This window comes from Syngnathus typhle, linkage group LG1 (assembly GCF_033458585.1).
Source record: "Syngnathus typhle isolate RoL2023-S1 ecotype Sweden linkage group LG1, RoL_Styp_1.0, whole genome shotgun sequence".
Lineage (NCBI taxonomy): Eukaryota > Metazoa > Chordata > Actinopteri > Syngnathiformes > Syngnathidae > Syngnathus > Syngnathus typhle.
In genome coordinates, this window is record NC_083738.1 from 28,421,253 (window position 1) to 28,441,458 (window position 20,206).

At 49.9% G+C, this 20,206-nt stretch overlaps 1 protein-coding gene and 1 long non-coding RNA gene across 2 annotated transcripts; one reads left to right on the forward strand and one right to left on the reverse strand.

Moving 5' to 3' along the window:
- The first annotated feature begins 1,358 nt into the window (after positions 1-1,358).
- LOC133158575 (uncharacterized) lies at positions 1,359-13,797 on the forward strand. Its single transcript, XR_009715240.1, has 3 exons — positions 1,359-1,573; positions 2,765-2,830; positions 13,710-13,797. It is a non-coding gene; the product is annotated as an uncharacterized LOC133158575 (long non-coding RNA).
- LOC133158566 (NACHT, LRR and PYD domains-containing protein 3-like) lies at positions 13,704-19,343 on the reverse strand. Its single transcript, XM_061285841.1, has 10 exons — positions 18,262-19,343; positions 16,064-18,050; positions 15,820-15,990; positions 15,318-15,488; positions 15,081-15,251; positions 14,830-15,000; positions 14,579-14,749; positions 14,343-14,513; positions 14,107-14,280; positions 13,704-13,839 (listed from the first exon to the last, which is right to left on the reverse strand). The coding sequence occupies exons 1-10, from the start codon at positions 18,515-18,517 to the stop codon at positions 13,827-13,829; spliced, it is 3,456 nt and encodes a 1,151-aa protein (XP_061141825.1). The 5' UTR covers positions 18,518-19,343; the 3' UTR covers positions 13,704-13,826.
- Between the last annotated feature and the right edge of the window lie 863 nt (positions 19,344-20,206).

A 20,206-nucleotide genomic window follows, 5' to 3' on the forward strand; every position in this document is an offset into this window, starting at 1 on the left:
AAACAATAAAACCACAACCAGCAATTTTTACCCGCATTATTATTCTCTTCTTCTGTTTTTTAACTTGGTCTTTTCTGTCTCCAGCCGCCGCTACTAACGACATCTTTGCGTTTTAATTGCGCGCCGCTCATTAAGACGCTGTTGATGTTGCTATGGAGTGCAATAAACACATCATCTGTATCGCCGCTCATTTCCTCTTCAAGCAATAAACACTCACCTCCTCGACAAACAGGCGCAACGTCATGGACGATGATCTATACATGGAAATTGCAGAATGGGTCATTGTTTTAATGTTCTTAGATATAGACTATCACGTTCAATGCATGCATAAGTCTTGATTACGCGGCCGGATTGAAAAAGAAAATCTCTGGTATCGTTCAGGGGACCGGGCCAAAATGTCAAGGCGGGCCGTATCCGGGCCGCGGGCCATACTTTGGAGACCAGAGATGTATATAGTTGGACGATGAGCTTTTATTAATCTTTTAACAGACTGGCAAATAAAATGTACTGATGGAAGCAATTCAAATATCTCGACATACTGACAATTACAGTTTCGTTCGGTTTGAAAACAAAAGTGAGGCTGATGATGATGGACATATATGCCTTGCTCTGATGATGTCATCAATAACAGCGTCTATCCTTTTTGTTGTTCTTCATGTCGATTTTGGCAGGCAGTGCAAATGCAAGAAGTCGAAATGTGACGATTAGTATCCATTCGTCCATTTGCAATGTAAAAGTGCGTTGCACTATAAATATTGCATGTTTAGCCGAGTTATTTTTGGTGGGCTGGGGGGGGGGGCAGCGGTTCGAAGATCTCGGAGGGGAGAGCTTTTGCCGTCTGTGGAGGCTCTTGAAAATGATGCAAAGCTGAGCTGTGTTTGCAGCTTGTGGAAGTTTTGGGAGCTCTTGGGATGAACGATGGAAGAAAATGCCAACAAACACAGTTGTGCTGGTAGGTGAGGGAGGAAAAGCCTCCTCCGCCGTGATGGACAGCTGATAATAAGCAGCAAATGAAGATGATGATGACAATGAACATGATGATGACTGACAACGCCTTTGTTGATGATGATTATGATGGCAATAATAATAAAGAATGATATGAATTGGTCCAAAACATATTTTCGGTCTTTTCTCATGATTTTTTTAGAGGATTTTTTTATTTATTTTTTTTTGCAATAAGAGGAACAGTCGAGCGTTTGAACAGTTTGGATCAATCAAAAAAATGTGGAAATAAGATAAATAAAAATTGTATTTCCCTTTAAATATTCATTCATATTTGCAGAAGTAAAAAAAGGGAGAAAGGGAACAAGCTCGGGGACAAGGAAGTAAGGAAAAAAGGAAGGAGAAGGGCAAGGAAAGCAAGAAAAATGGACGAAAGGAAACTATGGAGCATGGACGCTTTTTTCACCTGATTGGCTCACCACGTGACCCGCTGCGGCCAATTGCGTGCGATTATTTTGTCGGCGGGAAACCGAAGCAGGAAGTGGAGCGGAGAAGCGAGAGAGAATCAACCGTAAGGAAAGATGTCGAATCCGCCATTTAAACCCCTAAAAAGAAGAAGAATCAGATGCAGGTCTGTTATTGTCATTTTTGTTTGTGTTCGGCGCTCAATTTAAGTGAAATATCATTTCTCATTTTGAGTGGAGATAATTGGTGGAATTATTAAGTGTAGTTTGCGCCATTATTGGTTGGCGTGAGGGAATTTGTGCCACATGGAAAAAAGAAAACGATGAGTCAAGGAGGAACAAAAACAACAATAAAACAGGAAAAAGGGAGGACCTGGGCGTACCTGTTATTTTGCCCAATTTGGTTGTCCCACTGGGGAGGAAAAGGGGCGGAAAGCTGGGCATTAAGATGAATGTTTTTGTAGTACCGTTTTTTTCCATGTATAATGCGCAAGATTTAACTAATTTATTGTCCTAAAATCTGGGGTGCGCATTATACATGGGTACAAAAAATTTTATTATTATTATTTTTTTTTTTTTTTTAAATCCGGATATGATACGGAGGCCGCGATTGCAGATGCGCTTTCTTCTCTGCTGTTCACTTCGAACACAATGCTCTGGTATCAGACGCTTGCTAGATCACCTGCTCGTTTGCTGCACAATGTACCCTACACAAATCCGAAACATTTCTTCGCTATCGAGTTTGCTAGCGCATGCGCAGTGATACTGACCGGCAGAATAACATCCGGTTGTTCCCAAAGATGATCTTTTATCTGAAATCATTTTACCTTCACGGACTTAAGTAGGAGTCCCAAATTTGGGTGCGTATTATACATGGGTACAGGCTTTTTTTTAGCATCGACATGCCATTTTTAGGGTGCGTATTATACATGGGGGCGCATTATACATGGAAAAAAACGATATGTGTGTTTGCTTGTGATTTTTTTTAATTGTGATTCGATAAAACCATTTGATTTTGAATGGAGTCCCTGCATCCAAATATGATTTTGTGAGGGATTTTTGAGGAAATTGTTTTGCATGTGATTTTTTTTTTTGTGTGCATGTTTTTGTTTGCGTGTGTTTTTATAAATAAAAAAAGGATTTTTTTTGTAGATTTCCTGTGTTTTGGTGATTTTTATGCAATTTCTTGTGACTTTTTTCAAATTATGATCAGACCAAAACCATTTGAATTTGTATTGAATGTCCCCTGCATCCAAATAAGACTTGGATTGAATATACGAAGTGAATGTGTGCGTGTGTGCTGAGACACACGCCCTGACAGCTGACCTTTATTCACATTCATGTTTTTCCCTCCACAGACCGAGGAGGAGGAAGGAGCGCCTCTTCCTCTTCATCCTCCTGTGAAGCGTCACCGCGGGGTTAATGTAAGTCATGTATCTCATTACACTCACGCACAGTCGCAGCCCAGTGTGCGTGTGTGTGTGTGCGTGCGCGCGCTCTCGTGTGTGCGCGCATGTTGCGGTTCCGCCTCGCTGGTTCTCGGTTGTGGTTCCCCGGGGATTCCGGCCGGGCCTGGACTTTTCCGTCAGAAGGAAAAAAATGTGGATAAAGTTCTTTTGTGCGGCGTCGAGGTTCTCACGGTGTAGCCGTCCAGCACATCTGCAACTCCCGCCACCAGACTTTCTGAGCCGAAACCCCGATTCTGACACTGACCCAAAAAAACAGCGGGGGCTTGTCCATTCAACGGGTCTTCTTGGCCTTGGCGTCCGAAGCCACCGCCTCCCTGCTGGACCTCCTGTGGGTCCTCGTGAACCCGCCTCACCGTGTCTGTCCTCGAAACGTTTGTGAGGTTCTTAACGGTGCTAGGACGCGTATAAAATAAAAGGAATCGACGTGAAAAAAGGCATCACCAGAACGACCTTACGTGAAAACGTTCAGTCGTGCTGCTGGAAAGGCCTTCCAGATGTTTTCGAGGACAGGAAAACATCTGCCGCTTCCTGACGGCGGGCGGGTCCTTCATCGTCGACCCCACGCACGCGTTTTCCCGCATGTCACACAGATTGCCGGCATGTCCACCAAAGCTTGTTATGCGTCCTTCCTAAACATGGCAGAATATTCCCACGATAGCGCGTGCGATGACTGCTAGCCCAGCGGAAAGTGAAAAAAAGTCACATGATGCAACAGGTATTGCGCAATGCTGCTCGGTGTTAAACGTTTCACCCGACCAGAAACGTGACATTAAATTAAACACGTCACTCAGTGCTTATATGGTGCGCATATTAACTGTCACGGGATTTTGAGCATGCTAAACGTTCGACAATTTGCGCGTTATGATGCTAAAATATTTGACGTTAAACATTCTAGCGCCCAATGACATGCCTGATTATTAACATGCCGTATAAAGCTTTTTCTTGATGCAGCTTTCGGAACCTCCCAGAATATTGCGGATTGTCGTCATGCCGCCACCTGTGCGTGCAAAGGAGCCAATTAGATCAAGCGACTTTGATTTCTTGACCCCCCCCCCCAGACACACCGTTCACTGTCGCTCGCTCGCTCGGCCGGCGGCGAATAAACTCCACGTGATTAACCTGCAGCCCTGGCCGCTAAATCCTGCTCCCTAATTAAGAGATCCCTCCTCAGCATTTCGGCCAAAGAATCCTCGCTCCTCAGAAAACATCTGACATGAAATCGATGCATTTGGGGCGGGCACTCAGGTATGGGATGGCAGGCGGACCCAGAGGAGTTAGCAAGGGCTTGCGGCGGCCGCAGCCCGCTAACGCGAGCCAGCGGCCGGCGGATAAACCCGTCAAGTGCTAATAGGCTCCGTTGCGATTCGCTGAAATCTGGCTGCAGGCTCCGCCCCCCCTCCAGACGCATCAATAAATCATCTTCCTAACTTTGCCTCCATTAGAAGAGAAGAAGAAAAAAAAGTTGTTTTTGTTTTCGCCGGCTGGTGGAAAATTCCTCAATTTATTCATCATTCATCCGCGCGTCTGTTTCCTCGGGAGCGTCTTTGCTTTTCTGGGATTTGACTCACCGCGTTCAGGTATCGCTTTGCTGCTTTCTTTTCTTTTGCGCGCCCGGCAGCCTCCCGCCCGACCCGTTCCGACCTCGCCGCCGACATCAAATATTGACGTACCGTTTGCACGGCGGCCGCGGGATGCGCTGGCGCCGAGCTCGTCCCGACCGACCGACTGACCGCTCGCGAGCCGGCCCTGCTCGGACCTCGGGCTCAAACTGGAAACGGAATGGGGAACTCGACCGACAGCCTCGCGATTCCGCAAAAAGAAAAAACTGTGCTGCCGACAAACTATACAAATTCAAGTTTACTCACAAATATATATCAAGTATCGCCGTAGGCTAGACACTAGCAAGTTAGCTAGCATTAGCTAGTTCGCGATAGGTAAGGGGTCGTCGGCACAATATAGTCGTTGGTTTTGTGGACCGCCAAACATTTTGTTAACTTACCACAATGTCTTAGCGATGAACTGTGGCGTATTTCTTTCCCCCCTCCGCTTCAACACCGGCGACTTTTTGTTATTTTGCCACGAATCGTGCGAGATCATTGCCCACGTTACCTGAAGCCGTCTCTCGTCACACCCGGAGCGTGCCGTGTCGCGGGAGCGAGCCGACGGACGGAACCGGCCTGACCCGAGCAACAAGCGAGCCCTCCCGACGTCAGTTCTGGCCGCTCGTGACTTATTTTTTTCCGGCCGGCTGGCCGGCGACGTTCCCTCTGGGAGCGTCGGCCCGCTCCAAACTATTTCCTGTTCTGTGAGCTCACAAATGTCAACACTCAATCACACCTAATTGAATTTGGACACACAAAACTGTCCAGAACACACGCACACGCACGGACAACACGCAGGGATCACGTTGCGCAATTTCCAAAGTTCACTCGGGAGCACATAAAAGTCCTTGCTGTTAGTTTTCTCGGCTTGAAGACAATCTGACTTTGAATTGAATACGCTCTATGAGTTTGTATTGTAAAATATCCTCCAACAAAAAAGGGCCTTAGTAGCAGTTTGTATTTCTGAAGGTGAGGCCGGGCGAGCAAAGGAGCAAGATGGCCGGCCACGGCAATTAAAAGGCGGCGACTCGTAAAAATTGCAAATAAAAAGTTGAGGAGTCAAAAGGGGGACGCGGAAGGTTCTTCACGTTATCTAATAATAGATCTTATTTATGGCGCCGTGTCTCTAATTGGCTTATGAAAGTGGCGGGTGGGGTGCGCTCGTCAAGACCAAGTGTCTCCAGGGAGCGCTGGGGCGGGAGGGGGGCCATAAAGTCCTCGGACCGACGACTCGGCCCGACCTCCTTTGAGGGTCTTTAAAAGCCTCAGCAGCCATGGTCCAAAACCTTTCCTCCTCACCAACACCCAGCGTGTCAAGAGCGTCTGGCCGTGTCCAGCGAGTCCATCGTTTGCCGGTCAAATACTGGCAAACCGTATGGCACCAATGAAATGCAGCCAGCGCTGACATCATTGAAGGCATTAAGTGCCCCGCCCAACCTTGCCTCCATTTTTTTTTGCTGCTAATGCACTTCGAATGGCTGCCGCGGCTTTTAAAGCTTTCTCCAAATCGTACAACCCTGTATGTTATGCTATTACAATACTTCATGGAACTACTTTGTACTCGTACTGTGTGGCCAATATATTGCACTACTACCCGGTAGTACCACAAAGTGTAGTATTCCACTCCACTTTATCGGAGGGGTCTCATTGTGGAGAGCCGCCGGGGGTCAGCAGCGTTACCGTGACCCCGATAACAGGAGTTGTAAAAGCAAAAGCTTGTTCAAAGAAAGGAAGACTTCTTTTGACATGCGCTCGTGACATCAGGGGGCGGAGGAGGGGGGTCATCGGAATCGAGATGGGAGGGGATGAAATGGGGGTTGGGCGGCTCTCCAGGGTGTCGTGATCTGACAGGAAGTGGACTTGGCTGACGTGGTGGACATGCGATGATTGGTGCTCCAGATGTTCCTTCCTGCCTCCACAATTAACGTCCCGTTCCCTAAATCATGCTCGTCCTCGCTGGGAAGATTCCCCAAACCTTCGCAACTAATTCAAAGGGGCCAGACGACAGCTACGAGCGCTACGCCGACCACGCCGAAGCACCCGTGGTAGCGCAATGAGGCACTCCATGGAATATTTATCCAGACAAAAACTCGATTAACCGATTCAGAGCCACGTGGTCAATCTAAACGCACACACGTACAAGACAAGACTGCACTTGCAGGCATCCACTCCCTCAAGTTCATTAACGCCTTAGCACTTCAAACCACAACAGCTAATTATTGACTCCGGTCATTAGTAACGCACATCATAAGAAGTGTGTGCGCACACATCCGAACACACATGGTTTACAAATGTGACACGAGTACATCTCGTCACGTAGGTTCCCGCATCGGCGCCCGTTCACGCGTGAAGATGAGTCGTATTGGAGTGATTCGGTGTTAGGAGCGCCTTTGACTTGTTTTAGCATGCTAAAGTTAGTGCGGGTGTGATTTTAGCCGTGTTTAGCATGTGGTGTGGCTTCACATGGGTTAACGTGGACGGTCACGGGAAAACAAAAGACGGCCAGTACGCGACACAATTGGCTTTTGCGCTAGCTAGCTCAACTTGTTGCAGTGGATAAAGTGCGCCCCCTGGATTTCATAGTCGGAAACAATGACCTCATTTTAAATGCGCCGCGACCCCGCGCGGCTCGGGGAAACGTCGCTCCGGTGAGACGTCGCCAAACACGTCGGTCTCCCGAGCTCATCAGTCGTCATGATGGCTCCACCGGTTAGCCAGGCCCCTCTAGTGTTTTTTTTTTTTTTTTTCCCGCCGGTCAGTCGTGAAAGGTCACCGAGAAAGATGAAAGAAGGGGGGGAAAAAAAATCAAGTAGCGTTCCCGCCAAGGCAAGAGGAATTTGATCCCGAGCCTTTCGCCTCTCAGCTTTTTCGAGGTCGGGCTGTTAGCACGCGCATTAGCCCAACGGCTGAAGCCCCGCACGCTCCCCCGCCCGCCCGCCCGCCCGCCCCGAGAGTCGGCCGCTCGTCCAATTTAACGATTAAGAGTGCAGCTAATGAACTGTAGGATTAGCGAGGTGCTAATGGTGGGCGCGCCGGCCGCATTAAGTGGCGCTTTGTGTCGGGAGGTCGCCAGCTTGGTGCTACTCCCAAAAAGCCGCCAGTCAGTCAACCTTTTGTTGTTTATCGACAACCAGGCAAAAACAAACCGTTTTATTTTTAAGATGATGAATTTTAACTCCTCCCCTTTGCCATCGTTTGTTAGTCGCCGGTCAATGGAGGACAGCTGCGGGCTTTGCGGGCCCCATCAGAATCCCGGTCAAATCCACTTTTTGGGCCTGACCGTTCACACTGTCTTTTGCAAACCTGTTGGGACTGGGCCACGCCCTTGACGACCTGTGACAGGCTGCCGTAGCAACGACGGCTACGCATAGATTTGGACAATTGCCGAGAGACGTCCACTTTCAATCTGGACTTTGGCTGGCGTGTCCCATTTTGGACGCTGATCATCGTTGAGGACTCGTTTTGTTACGGCGACTGGGAAAGGGGTTGCGCGCGCACGTGCGCTTAACACGCGCACGGAAAGGAAGCGGCGGGTTTGAGAGGTTGCGCGTCCCGGGAGGACGTCGTCGGAGTCCGGGCCGGGCGTCCCCCGGCGCGGCGGTTCACCAGGTGTTGTCTGCAACAGGCAATTAGTGGAAGAGGTGTAGCTGTCAATCACGAGGGGGGAGGGAGGGGCGGGGGAGATTAGCCGCTCGGCCGTAATTAGCGAGCTGGAGGCTGGCGGGCCCCCAGGATAAAGGCTTTGCCAATAATGGACCCTCGGGTATTAATTACTGAAGGTCGGAGGCGGAGGAAAGGCCGGGATCTTAGCAGCCGAGCGCCTAAGATGATTGTTTAAATTTCAAAAATAATACTGCGCTGACAGTTGTTGGCCTCCCGCCGGGACGCCGCTACAAGGTAGCTCGCGTAATTAGCTTGAAGAGGAAAGGCCACCGCACACGCACGCACGCGCGCCCACACACACACACACACACATATGCCTGCTTGTGGAGAGCGGGCACACGCCAACGTGTGGAAAAACACTCATGTGATGACCGCCAGGGGGATAGTGAGGGAAAAGGAGGAGGGGAAAAAAACACAAAGCAAAAGAGGAGCAACAGGAAGTGAAGAAGAACAGGAAGTCAGGTAGGAGAAGGACGGCAAAATGGAGGAAGGAAGAGGGAGGCAAGTCAAACGTGCGCTTTGGGAAGCCACGGTGCAGGAGTAGGAAGTTAAGAGGCAGGAACAGGAAGTCGAGTCCGAGAAAGCACGAGAGGAAGAACGCTGAATTGTGATTTTTGTTTTCTTCACTTCCGCATAGTAAGGACGCTGAAGGTGACGAGGGGGCTCGTCCTCTACTTTTTTTTTTTTTGGACTACTTCATCACCTTCAACTCCCAGATGCAACTGTCTGCTTTTATACCAGCTTCTCCGGGCTAATTTGGTGCAATGGCGTGACCTCATCCTACTTAGCTCATCGCCGAACGTTCACTCGAATCGTTTGCTCGTCTTTTCTCGCGTACGACCAAAACACGGCGGGAACCTGACCAATGCTAGATAGCGGCGTACCAAAGAAGCTAAGCTACATAGCATTGGCGAGCTAGCATAGCAACCTGATGCTGTTTGTGTGCTAATGCCATAAGAGCGTGCTAAAGTTTAAGCGGCCGTTCGGAGCGGACGCGCGCGCGCTAGCTCGCACGCACCCGCTCAGACACGGGCAGTAAATCTTGTTGAGCGTCTGACGTGCACCTGCACGCGGCCCCCGGTGGCCCCCACACTGATGACCGCAATAAACATGTCACCAAGCTCAACTGCTCGCCAGACGCCGTAAATAAACATCAACTGCAAGACACAATACACGAGGCTCTGCCGGGGTGGGTGTGTGCGTGCTTGCGCTACTTCTCCACCACTGATTCATGCAAAGTTTGATACACACTGAATGCACTCAATAATTATAATAACAATCATGATTATGCAATATGATTGGCTGCTATGTCTGGATGCAGCAGCCAATCATATCGCTGCCCGGAACTCGGGCGGGATTCAGAACAAGGCCCCAATAAACAGCACATTGGTTCATGTGTCGTCTACTGCCCCCGTGTGGCCAAAGTGAGCACGGCAAAAGGAGCGGCATTCAGTTGACGCAATGTGGCAAAAACGGTTGAAGTATATTTGATGTCCGTGGGCAACGGCAGACGGTAGCATCGCCGCCGGGTGGCTTAGTCCACGTCGTCGGCCATCTTGCCGTAGCACCCGTCAAGTGGAGGACCGACCGGCGCTTGCTGGCGTTCCCTCCCGCCTGTCAATCATGCTCACAATTAAATGCTTTCATGAATTCATTTGCAGGCGAGGAGAGGAAAACATCTGGACGGGACGGCGCACGCCGCGTCGCATGCACGAGCACGCACACGCACGCACGCCTGCATGTACGGCGCGCTGTAACTCCAAATGTTTCAGCTCTAAAGTCTACATAAACGATATAAAGTAGTGCAGCACATGGCAAAATGTGGATATTGCGATTGGGGAGAAGGCAAATGAAGTTCAAAGTCTAAGTGATGAATGATTGGCAATGACCGCGTTTGAAATCATTCGCTCATTTCCAACTAATATTCATAATGGGTGAAACGATAAATTGAATACTCCATAATCACGCTAAAGGGATGTTCATAACGTCCAATACGTAGAAATGTTTGGCGAGTGAAGGAAAAACCTTAGCGGATGCTGCTAATTAGCATAGGAGGAGCAAAACACTTCCCGGCATCAACACAAACACCAAAAAGACAACCCGTATGCAAATGAGCCGCCTCGCCGTCTTGCCGCCTGCCAATCAAAACCTGGACAATTAAAAGCGCCAATGTCATGTACATCTTTCAAAATGGCCGACTCACCATGAATATTCACACCGGCGCTTCATATTACGTGCGGGGTGTGTGTGTGTGTAAATTGACTTTGTGTGAGAGAATGTATGTATGGGAGTTGAGTGTGACTTGTGTGAATGAGTTTATTTTCGAGCATGTTTGTGTATGTGTGTCTTTCCCAGTGTTTTAGAATTGTGTGTCTGTGTGCATTAGCATATTTAAGAGTTTTACATTTATATAGATATACATATATGGATTTAAATACTATATTTATACATTTTATATATGTGTGTGTGTGTGTGTATATCTTTATATATATCTATATCTCTAGCTATGTTTCTCTCTTTCTCTCTTTCTCTCTTTCTCTCTTTCTCTCTTTCTCTTTCGCTCTTTCGCTCTTTCGCTCTTTCTCTCTTTCTCTCTTTCTCTCTTTCTCTCTTTCGCTCTTTCTCTCTTTCTCTCTTTCTCTTTCTCTCTTTCTCTCTTTCTCTCTTTCTCTCTTTCTCTCTTTCCCTCTTTCCCTCTTTCCCTCTTTCCCTCTTTTTCTCTTTTTCTCTTTTTCTCTTTTTCTCTTTCTTTCTGCTTTTTTTTTTTCTTTATTGACAATAAGGCTGACTTTGACTTGCTAGCAGTTAGCAACATTAGCACACATGGCTACTGTATGTTTCCTAGTGACGGACGGGCCAGGCGTGTACACGTGAGGTTGGTGTCCAGCCGCATTAGCGTGCGTGTGGCTTGTCTCCAGTTACTCGAGATCACATGACAAGATGATACATGACGGCGACAAAGTGCGTTGCTTTTCTTCCTAGGAGACGCCAGCTGCAGGCATGGCACTCCAAGGACGCGGTGCTACGCTACGATAGCGCCGCGCTACCTTAGCGCTACGGTGCTGTGGGGCAAGTGGCGGGGTGGGTGGGGGGGGCGCCATCCCCTGTGCGAGTGCAACTTTAATGAGGCGACAGCGCGGCTGCTTGACGATTCATCAAACATCTGCACTCGCAGATGTGGAGAGATACCGCAGAGATGCGCGACGTCTCCGCCCATCTGGACGCACACACACGAGAGGACATTTTACCACACACGCACGCACACACACCCTTTCAGTAACGACGTGTGTGCGCGCGTTCTTGTATTTACCTCTTTGTGAGGACACCTGACTCCTACAATTATGACTGGATTTTATTGCTAGTGGATTTCCCAAGTCACCTACTACAGTCACTTCTCAGAGAAACACTTACCCTGTCCGTTTCCCAATTGACTTAGATCCCAACTAGCTGGCGCTAAATTGTGCGCAACCTCTGTTGGTGACCACCTTAACCTTTCACCCCCAGAACAGGGCTAGTGTCAGGAGCCCATTTATGCTTGTTTGCATTGTGTGTTAGCGGTCATTTGTAGAGAGCAATGTTTTTGAATTTAATACCAAATCAGTCATTGCCTTTAGCTTTTCAGTCAACTTGTTTCAACTGCTCGGATCTCTTATCTTGTTCTTTCAAGCTCGTGATCTTAGATGAAACCGGACCCCGCCCCAAAATCTGAGTCGGTTGCCAGGGGCGGTTCTAGGAAGACAGTTTTGGGGTTAAAACCACCCAAAAACCTGAATTGTATTCTAGCTAGATAAACAAAGTCAGCTAACAGCTACATAACAAAACGTGTGTGAGGAATAATAAAAAATGAGGATCTGGCGCCTGGAAAACGGACTTTAAACCGATGATGATGATGGGAGGCAATCCCTCAAATTTTTATGACGCTGCAACATTTCATGTGAAATCCCAAACATCTGCTGTCATGTATGAGGAGTAAATTGTAATCGCCACAATGGTTATCTTAGTTTAGCTTAGCTAGTTGTCCATAATTAGCAGCGCAAGTGCGACTTGTCCACATGCTCGTTAAAGATGGAGGGTGCTCACATCTAATGTTTTAATTTATTTGTTTATAGCTGAGAAGAGGGGGGTAAGCGTGGGGGGGGGGGGGGATAGACAGGGCGGGGCTGCACTTTGCCGTTTTACTGGCAGCATATGGAGCACATTTATCACCATTTGCTGCCATCTTGCTAAACGATGTGATGAACTCATTTGTTACCGTACTCTTTTTTTTAATCAAACACATGCTGCGCTCTAATGTGCGAGCAATGCTCACGGGCTTTGGAAAACAGCGCCCCCTACTCCACCTACCCACCCCCACCGCGGGGAAATAACGACAGCGCGAGCAAGGTGGGTGGGGAAGGGACAGCGCTGAAGAAAATGAGCATGGGGGGGGGGTACCTCAGGTCTATGACGGTCATTAGCGTGTTTGCTAGCAGGACGGTCATTAGCGGTTTTGTTTGCATGTCGGTTACCGTATTTTCCCGACTATAAGTCGCTCCGGAGTACAAGTCGCACAATGCAGAAAATGCATCGTTGGTTGGTTTGTTTGTTTTGTTTATTTCCAACATGAAAAGAAATACAAGAAAAAAAGTAAAAAATACAGAAAATGATAACTCTATAGTACAATAGAACATAAAAAAAGAAGGAAAATATTAATAAAGAAGAAGAGGGGAAAAAAACATGTATAAGTCGCATTTTTGAGGGAAATGTATTTGACAAAATCCAACAGCAAGAACAGACATGAATAGGCAACAACAGTCTGAACGCTACGGTATGCCAACGTTACAAGAGCGCAGAGCTGAGAACGTGCCTGACGTCACATCTTAAGAGTTATTCAAATAACTATAACAGAAAAAAGTTTTCGGAATCAAAAGTGTCACTCTAAATCATTAAATCCATCCAAATCTTTGTCCTCTGTGTCACTTATAAACAACTCTGCTGACTCCGGAAGTAAATGCGACGCTGACGTCAGATGCAGTTCTAATTATTCCACAGGCCTAACACGTGAAGTGATATACTAGTAAGCAAGTAATGTGATAACAATCAAGTAATAATGTGTTAATAATTTTGCTTATAAATTACCCCGGAGTATAAGTCGCACCCCTGGTCAAAGTGGGTCAGTCAACTTCGGAGAGTCACTTCTAGTCTTTTCTCATTGTCCATGCTGCTTGCCAAGCCTCCTGTGAATACCGTTTTTTTTTCATGTATAATGCGCCCCCATGTATAATACGCACCCTAAAACTGGCATGTTGATGCTGGAAAAAAGCCTGCACCCAAATTTCGACTCCTACTTAAGTCCGTAAACGTAAAATGATTTGAGAAAAAAGATCATGTTTGGGAACAACCGGATGTTATTCTGCCGGTCAGTATCACTGCGCATGCAGTAGCAAACTCGATAGCGAAGAAATATGTGAGACTCTCAACGGGATCACCAATATTTGAGTGATGTTCCAGTTATTTATCACAATTATTTATTATTATAATAATAATATATATAATATATATAATAATTATATATTTATTATTCACCTCAGCCAAACGCTCCAGGGGAAAGGCATCCTTCGCGAGCTTCTGCATGCATCCACATCCATCCATCCATTCGTGCTCAGAACTCTCCCCAAGGATCCAAGGCTGGTGTCAATGGCGTCACATCAAGCCTCCAGCCTAGATAGATCTAACCAAGCATTCAGCGTTTGAGGAAAACCACCAGGCATGCATTGAACACTTACTTCATTCAGGCAATATGGCCCAAAACATTTGTGATGTCAAAGTGCACCGAATGAAGTTAGTATTAAAACATTTCCTTTGATTGATTTCATGTGTGCTTCTCTACTTTATTCAAGTCAGCAAATCTGGTTTTGGAGCTAGGCGCCAGCGACTTTTTGGAAGCCATTTTCTTCAACGGCACCCTGGAAGATGTTTGGAACCTACCACTCGATCTTCAGACTGCAGCGAGAATCCATTTGGACCTCCTCCAAGGCCCGCTTTCCTTCCTCTCCAATGTCATTGCCCCACAGATACAGCTGTTGGAGGTGGGAGGGGTTGGACCAAAGAGCCTTGGCCAGTGAGACATATCCTCGTGTGCCGATCTTGCAACACTCCAGCCTGAGAAGACAAGAGGGCGGCTGACACAAGGCTGGCCTCCTGCCGCTCGAGGGGAGCCTTACCCGATAACTTGCAAGGTGCACTGCGGCTTTGCCAGTCCGACGGCGAGCGCCTCCAGCCCGTCGTCACACAAGTCGTTGCTGCTGAGATTCAGCTCCCTCAGGCTGCCGGGCGAGCTTAGAACGGAGGCCAGCGCCTCGCAGCTTTTCTTGCTCAGCTTGCAGCTCTGGAGCCTGAGAAGACAAGGGGCGGCTGACACAAGCCCAAGGTTCTTGGGCCGGCTCGAGGGGTGCCTTGCCTGAGAACTTGCAAGGTGCACTGCGGCTTTGCCAGTCCGGCGGCGAGCGCCTCCAGCCCGTGGTCGTGGAAGTCGTTCCCGCTGAGATTCAGATGGTTCAGGGTGCGGGACGAGCTTAGAACGGAGGCCAACGCCTCGCAGCTTTTCTTGCTCAGCTTGCACCTCATGAGCCTTAGAAGACAAGAGGGCAGCTGACACGGGCCCAAGGTTCTTGGGCCGGCTGGCCTTCTGCCGCTCGAGGAGATTCTTACCTGAGATCTTGCAAGGTGCACTGCGGCTTTGCCAGTCCGGCGGCGAGCGCCTCCAGCCCGTGGTCACACAAGTCGTTGAAGCTGAGATCCAGCTCCCTCAGGCTGCCGGGCAAACCTAGAACGGAGGCCAGCGCCTCGCAGCTTTTCTTGCTCAGCTGGCATCTGTGGAGCCTGAGAAGACAAGAGGGCGGGTGACACAGGCCCAAGGTTCTTGGGCCGGCTGGCCTTCTGCCGCTCGAGGGGAGCCTTACCTGAGAACTTGCAAGGTGCACTGCGGCTTTGCCAGTCCAGCGGCGAGCGCCTCCAGCCCGTCGTCGTGCAAGGTGTTCCAGCTGAGATCCAGATGGCTCAGGGTGCGGGACGAGCTTAGAACGGAGGCCAGCGCCTCGCAGCTTTTTTTGCTCAGCTGGCATTCTCCGAGCCTGAGAAGACAAGAGGGCGGCTCACACAAGCCCAAGATTCTTGGGCCGGCTCGAGGAGAGCCTTACCCGAGAACTTGCAAGGTGCACTGCGGCTTTGCCAGTTCGGCTGCGAGCGCCTCCAGACCGTCGTCACCCAAGTTGTTGTGGCTGAGATACAGCTCCCTCAGGCTGCAGGGCGAGCTTAGAACGGAGGCCAGCACCTCGCAGCTTTTCTTGCTCAGCTTGCAGTCCTCGAGCCTGAGAAGACAAGAGGGCGGCTGACACAGGCCCAAGGTTTTTGGGCCGGCTGGCCTTCTGCCGCTCGAGGAGAGCATTACCCGAGAACTTGCAAGGTGCACTGCGGCTTTGCCAGTCCGGCGGCGAGCGCCTCCAGCCCGTGGTCACACAAGTCGTTGAACCTGAGATTCAGATGGCTCAGGGTGCGGGACGAGCTTAGAACAGTGGCCAGCGCCTCACAGCTTTTCTTGCCCAACTTGCACCTCTGGAGCCTGAGAAGACAAGAGGGCGGCTGACACAGGCCCAAGGTTCTTGGGCCGGCTGGCCTTCTGCCGCTCGAGGGGAGCCTTACCTGAGAACTTGCAAGGTGCACTGCGGCTTTGCCAGTCCAGCGGCGAGCGCCTCCAGCCCGTCATCGTACAAGTCGTTCCAGCTGAGATCCAGATGGCTCAGGGTGCGGGACGAGCTTAGAACGGAGGCCAGCGCCTCGCAGCTTTTCTTGCTCAGGTTGCACCTCTCGAGCCTGAGAAGACAAGAGGGTTTGGGCTTCTGACATGAGCGCGGCCGGTTCAGCGTGCTGGCTCGACGGCACCTACACTGATTTTTGAGAAGCCTTGACCACCGGCAGCAGCTTCAGGAGCCCCTTCTCAGACGGAGCGTATTTCCGGAGATCAAAGCAGCTCATGGCTTCGTCGGAAGCCCGCAAGAAGAAGACCAGGGCCGACCACATGGCCGGAGGTAGGTCCTCCGTGGACAATCCCCCCCCTTTTAGGTATTGTTGGATCTGCTCCAGCAGGGACTTGTCCTTCAGCTCGTTCAGGCAGTAGAACAAGTTGATGTTCTCCTCGGGAGAATTCCGCTCGATCCGTCGCTTGATCAAGCGGACCGTTTCTGCCTTGCTGTGTCTGTAGTTCTTGGGAACCTTCAGCAGCTCACCCAGTAGATCCTGGTTGGACTGCAAGGAGAGGCCCAGCAGGAAGCGGAGGAACAAGTCCAGGTTTCCCTCACTCTTGGAGGCTATGCGGATGGCCACCTCGTGTACCCAAGTGAGCTGCTTCCGCTTCCAAAGAAACAGGCCTTTCAGCGTCCACATGTAATCGTCCAGCACGTTCGTGTCGTCCTGGAACAGGCTCATCATCACGTAGAGAGCGGCCAGATATTCCTGGACGGTCAGGTGGATGAACTGAAACATCTTGCGTTGGTATTTCTGGAGCGGGGGGACCTCCTTGAAGACCACGGTGAAGACTCCCGAGTGTTTTGCGCCCTGCGGGTCATCCAAGCCGCTTTCCCGCAAGTCGCTCTCGTAGAAGATCTGTTGCTTTTTCATCAGCTGCTGAAAAGCCAGCTTGGCCAGCGCTTTGACGTACTCCGTGCTCTTCCGGCTGTCTCGCTCCTTGGACTTGTCCAGGTGATAGAGCAGGAACTCTGTGTACATCTCGGTCAGGGTTTCGGGCAGCTCCTTTCCAGCATCCCGACAGTCTTGGAGAACGATGGCGGTGAGCCAGCAGAAGATGGGCAAGTGGCACATGATCAAAATGGTGCGGGACTTCTGGATGTGCTTGATGACCCCCTCCTCGGCGAGGAACCTCTTCCTGAAGTAGTCCATCCTCTGGGAGTCGTTGAAGCCTTTCACCTCGGTTCTGCCGTCCACCAGGCGCGGCGGGATGTCGTGGGCCGCCTGGGGCCGCGTGGTGATCCAAACCCGGGCGCAGGGAAGCAGGTTCCCCTTGATGAGATGCGCCAGGAGCACCTCCACGGGGTAGGATCCGGTCACATCCAGGCGCTTCTTGGGCTCGTCGCTCAGGTCCAGTATGAGGCGGGACTCGTCCAGGCCGTCCAGCACAAACAAAAGCTTGATCTCGCTGGACTGGTAGTTGTCCGACTCTTGCAGACTGACCAAGATGTGGTCCAGCATCTTGATGGCCTTGCTCTCCCAGACAGAGTGTCGGATGAGGTCCGCCAGCGAAAAGCTATTGTTCTCCTCCAAGTTCAACTCGCGGAAGGCGAAGGGAAAGATGAAGTCCACGTCTGTGTTGGTTCTCCCGCTGGCCCAGTCCAGGACAAACTTGCGCACCAGGAAAGTCTTCCCGATGCCCGCGAAGCCCACGGTGAGCATCGTGCGAAGGGGCTCCTGGCTTTGGAAGATGTCGCACGGCTGGATGGACTCCTCCTCGGCCACGCCGCACATCTCCATCTGAAGGACCTCGTGCTGCTTGTCGGGGAGACCGGCGACGCCGCGGGTAATGTTGAGCTCGGTGTAGACGTTCTCCAAAGGCTCCTGCTGGCTGTACATCGTGTTGCCCTCGGGAACGTTGAGGTAGATATTCCGCAGGTTCTCTTGCAGCTCCCGCTTGAATTTGCCGATCTGCTCGTTATCCACCGAGGAGATGCTATCGACCTTCCTGTTATCCACCGAGGAGATGCTACCGATCTGCTCGTTATCCATCATCATCGGTTGGACTGGGTTCTCGATATGGCTTTCTTCCACCGGGAATGGTCCATGCCCATCTCGTGGTTGATGCCGAGTGCCTTCATGTCGGCTGCCACGGTCATCTGCCACGTCATCCACTGAGGAGATGCTACCTGAGGCCGCAGAAGGAGATCCCGTGTCACAAAACCGCCTTTAGGCCTGGCCGCAAGCATGCCGCAGCCATGCCGCCGCCGCCACTTCTCCTCAAGGAGGCAAGTGAAAGAGCTGTTGCCATCATTTGTATCACCTGAGAGTTTTCAGGTATGCTGCTTTCTGGAAATACTACCCTCCCCCCTCCCCCACCAGAAGCCACGTTCACCTTACCTGTGATTTGCGGCAGGTTGTTGCGCAGCTTCTGGGCCAGGTTGTAGTTGTTGATCTTCTCCAGAATCTCGATGGTCTTCTCCCCCGCGTTCTTCCCGTGCCTGTTCATCAGCTGTTTGGCGATGTCAGTCCGGTCTGCGTCTTCTGTGATGCTTTCGGGCAGGTCCGTAAAAAACTTGAACTCCTTGAAGTCCTCCTGCCCCAGGTCTTTCAGCGTTTCCAACAGCAGGCCCTTGATTTTCATATCCAGAGCCATCTTTCCCGCATGAACCTGAACGCAAAGGGATCACCTTGATTTTCTCGCACAAGAGACGGCGGCCACAAGAGCGTCCCACGTCCAAAGCCCAGAAGGTGGCGGCATTTCCGAGAAGCTGGAGGCCAAAGTCTGCTCTTCTTACAACTCCTTCCTGGTCCTCGAGGCTGCTTGACAATGACTTTGCTGATGGCTTGGCTTCCTTGGCGTTACGTCCCTTCAAGAAGTAACTTAGCCCTTACCCCCAAACTTCAATCAAAGTAAACAACTGAGCATTTATGGAGGAAGCCAGCGACTGAAAGCTGAATAACCGACAAGCGGACCGAGTGAACCGTCTGAGCAATCGCCAACAAGTTGCTCAGACTCGCCGAGCGACTGGCTCGCTCGCTAACTGACCGACCGACCGACCGTCCAGCTGACTAAATAACGTGATTCTGAACGGCTCTGCACGCACGCTCTCCTTCGCGTCGTCTCGTTTCAGCGTGTGAGCGATTGGCTTCCGAACAAAAGTCCTCGTCGCTGTGGCGTCCAAAGGTCAGGGCCACGCCCTCTCGTATATAAAAGACAGCTTGGAGTTCTTTTTGTTACTGATCTGTTTATCTTGACTTGGCAGACCTTGACAGACCGTGAGAACTGTGTAAACAAAAACATAAACATACAGTGCATTTCTTAACAATAAATCAATATGCTCAAACTAATCTCCTTTGGTCTCTTTTCACATCCTATTGCACTACTGCTAATAAACGTCATCACAAAACATATAATACCTATAAGACTGTTAAACAAATACACTTTTAAACATCACCACAATAATCATTACCATATACATATATATATACCACAACGAGCAAACATACCGTAATTTTCCATGTATAATGCACCCCCATGTATAATACGCACCCTAAAAATGGCATGTCGATGCTGGAAAAAAGCCTGTACCCATGTATAATACGCACCCAAATTTTGACTCCGTAAACGTAAAATGATTTCAGAAAAAAGATCATCTTTGGGAACAACCGGATGTTATTCTGCCGGTCAGTATCACTGCGCCTGCGCTAGCATACTCAATAGCGAAGAAATGTTTCGGATTTGTGTAGGGTACATTGTGACAGCAAACGAGCAGATGATTGAGCAAGCGTCTGATACGAGAGCATTGTGTTCGTATGGAGCGTGTTTGAAGTGAACACCAGAGAAGAAATGGCGGCCTCCATATCATCTCCGGATAAAAAAAATAAAAAAAATTGTACCCATGTATAATGAGCACCCCAGATTTTAGGACAATAAATTAGTTAGATTTTGCGCATTATACATGGAAACAAACGGTAAGTCAACTTTTTATCGCCTATTTGCGTTGGTTAGTTCAGCAGCTGGCAATGGCGCGCTTGATCGACGCCGCCGGGCGACCAAGCAAGATGGCCGTTTTTCTAGAACTCCCCGCCAAGTGGCGGTGAGTCTCGAGTCAATTTGAAACAAGAACTGACATGAGGAGGTTTAGCATGTTGCTAAGTTAGCGTTGTTTGGGGTCTCTCCGCCCTCCATCAATAAGATGCGTCGAGCGCTCGGTTTCCTGATGGCACTTTTGGAGGAGTTGAAGAAACAAAAGCAGTATCTCCTTGACCTCCACGTGGCGGACGGGGGGGTCGTGAAGAGGGCCTGGGGGACGGGGGGGCCAATTGGACCTTGACAAACTGA

Excerpts from the sequence above, each read along its gene's own strand:
- LOC133158566 (XM_061285841.1), bottom strand. The coding sequence starts at position 18,517 with ATGGCTCTGGATATGAAAATCAAGGGCCTGCTGTTGGAAACGCTGAAA. Across the intron at positions 15,991-16,063 it reads AAGGCTTCTCAAAAATCAGT|GCTCGAGAGGTGCAACCTGA; the intron begins GTAGGTGCCGTC and ends TTGTCTTCTCAG. Across the intron at positions 14,281-14,342 it reads TGCACCTTGCAAGTTATCGG|GCTGGAGTGTTGCAAGATCG; the intron begins GTAAGGCTCCCC and ends TTGTCTTCTCAG.